This window comes from Montipora foliosa, chromosome 9 (genome assembly GCF_036669935.1).
Source record: "Montipora foliosa isolate CH-2021 chromosome 9, ASM3666993v2, whole genome shotgun sequence".
NCBI lineage: Eukaryota > Metazoa > Cnidaria > Anthozoa > Scleractinia > Acroporidae > Montipora > Montipora foliosa.
Genome location: NC_090877.1, coordinates 46,633,576 through 46,636,075, shown reverse-complemented (window position 1 = coordinate 46,636,075; position 2,500 = coordinate 46,633,576). Strand labels below are relative to the sequence as shown.

At 37.8% G+C, this 2,500-nt stretch overlaps 1 protein-coding gene across 7 annotated transcripts in view; it reads right to left on the bottom strand.

Moving 5' to 3' along the window:
* The window catches only part of LOC137971310 (uncharacterized), a 35,661-nt gene that overhangs the window by 29,908 nt on the left and 3,253 nt on the right, over positions 1–2,500 (bottom strand). For all 7 annotated transcript variants that reach the window (XM_068818132.1, XM_068818129.1, XM_068818131.1 and 4 more), the window contains exon 3: positions 1,995–2,054. In XM_068818132.1, coding sequence (XP_068674233.1) covers positions 1,995–2,054 — 60 coding nt within the window. The remainder of the gene's footprint in view (positions 1–1,994; positions 2,055–2,500) is intronic.

The window sequence follows — 2,500 nt, the reverse complement described above, 5'->3', positions numbered from 1 at the left end:
GTCGATATTCACCTCGCCTTCGAGAGTGAGACTTAATACTAGACGATTTTACTCGTCAACTGGGGACACCCTAGGGTGCACTGGGAATCAATGGGTCAATTGACCACTGTCCCCTCCATTAACACCATTGACTACCGGGAGAACACCTTCATAAATTTTACTCTGTCTAACGCCAGACGATTTTAATCATTAACTGTGGCCCCCTGGGGCTCGTGGGAGTCAACTTCCAGCCATATATATTAGATTACTTGACGACATCACTAGGGATTACATCTGCCATCTTTTTGTGAACATTGCAAAAAAAATTAATGGTCTCCATGAAGTCCTCCTCTACCAACTATTCTTTCCGTCTAAACACCCAAATGATTGCAGAATATCTAAAATTTCATAGATTTGAACAGTGGTACAGTCAACTCTCTTATTGGAAACCTCTGTAACGGACACCTCTATAAGACGGACACCTGGTGCTGATCCCGGTCATTTCTTAGTCATTTTGCTATAACCAAACTCTTTATAAGACAGACACCTCCATAAGATGGACAACGGACACTTTGAAATCGTCAACAGACACTTGAAAGGTGCTGAATTTGACTGCAAGTTACGATTTAGCACCAATTAAAAAACAAATAATTTTTATCTTGTTGCCGGAATACATACAGTACAAATTAAAATTAAATCAGTCATTGTCCCATTCAAAAAATAACTTGGAGGTGTCAACCCGAATTGTATCGTAATCTAAAGTAGGTAAGTTTCGTTAAAGTAAATAACTTAAGACAAACTATAAACAGATGCGTATTCAATGTGCACAGGTTCAGCATTATCTTAAAATTCCTGGGGTCATGTTACATTGACTCTCTTTAAGGAGGCTCGAAATAGTTTCTCCTTTTTTCAAACAAATAAACATATTCTGTCCTTAGATATAGTTTGGGCAATCATATCAAGACGAAATTTGGCCAGGGTATTAAGTACCTATCACAGATTTCTCACTTCATGTTTTCCTCAAAAATAATGTTACCATGGCAACGATATTGGGCATTTCTTTGAGCCTTAAAATCAACATATGTGGTCCTTTTTGAAGAAACGGGACGGTGAAATTTTCCCATTCATCGTTACCAGATAATGCTAGAAATACTCTCTAAAATATTTAAAATTCAACAAAATCTGTAGGTCAGTTTTTCAGAAAAGTAAGTTTTTTTGAATTGTGTCTCTAATTATTTTTTTCACCTACAGAATTTTTTTAAATTTGAAAGACAAACGGTTTAAATTAATCTAAGCTAACATGCAAAAAATAAAAAAAATTCACCGTCCAGAAGCAGAGATATAAACGAGTAAAGTTGCAAAATCAGGAAAAATTAGGGGGTTACAAGATCAGCATTTACGCATGCGTCACCCGCTCATTCGAGTCCGCGCGCAAGTGGAGCTACAGGTCAACACAAACGGATTTAAGTAACTATTAAACCGTTTAAGTAGAATTTTCGTAGTTTTCGTGAATAGGAGATGTCTATTTATATGCCATGTATATAAGAATTGGAGAAAGGTAAGCGAAATTAGCGGTATTTGTTTATTTCTGGTGACCCATTTAAATCATGAGCTGACGCAAGCAGCTTACGAATTGCGTGTGTGGCTTACGCGCGCGCGCTCAGCTGAAAACCCTTTCGAGCCTCCTTAAGCTGAACACCTCTTTAAGATGGACAGCTGAGGCCGGCCCCTATGGTGTCCGTCTTAGAGAGAGTTGACTGTATACACATGAAATAAAAGTTAGGAAGAATATGTGGAATTTCATGCACATTAAGCCATAAAATGTCTAAGACTTTGTTTCTTTGAAAGGACTAGCTCAATCTCCCACGCAATTTTACAGACTGTTACATACTGTACATTCCAATAACAGAGCATGTTTCTTTTCTCTCACTCCTAGCATGTACGTGCCTTTTACAACTGATGATGCAAAAAGTACCAAATAAGTGGATCGATGATCACAAGGAATAGATACTTACTGAAATCCCTACAGCTGGGATACCATTTGCAATGAATACCTCAGTAATCATGTGCTGCAGCTGTGTAAAGAAAGAAAAAGGACAAGGAAAGATCATGAGGCAGCACTGCTTAGTAACAGAGTACTACGGAACCCAAATTAATGTAATTTGTAACCATGTAGCTATATAGTTGAGGAATGTCATGCCCACAAATGCACAAACAGAGATGCATGCTAATTTTGATATGCATAATGTAGTGTTCTCTTTCTCTCTTCTCAACTTCAGACTTAAGTACAATCATCCTTACACGCAGCTCATAAATGTCACAAAGTGCCTCCAAGCTCTGTTCCTCATTACAAGTAAACAGCAACAATTACACAAACCCAACCTTACAAAACTAAAGGTAGCACAAACCTCATTACTGAATATACAAAGTTTAGGCTAAAACTTAGAGGAGTGCTTTGTGATGTTGTGAGCAAAAATCTCACTACCTGCATTTCTGGGCAAATAAATTAATGCAGTGGAAT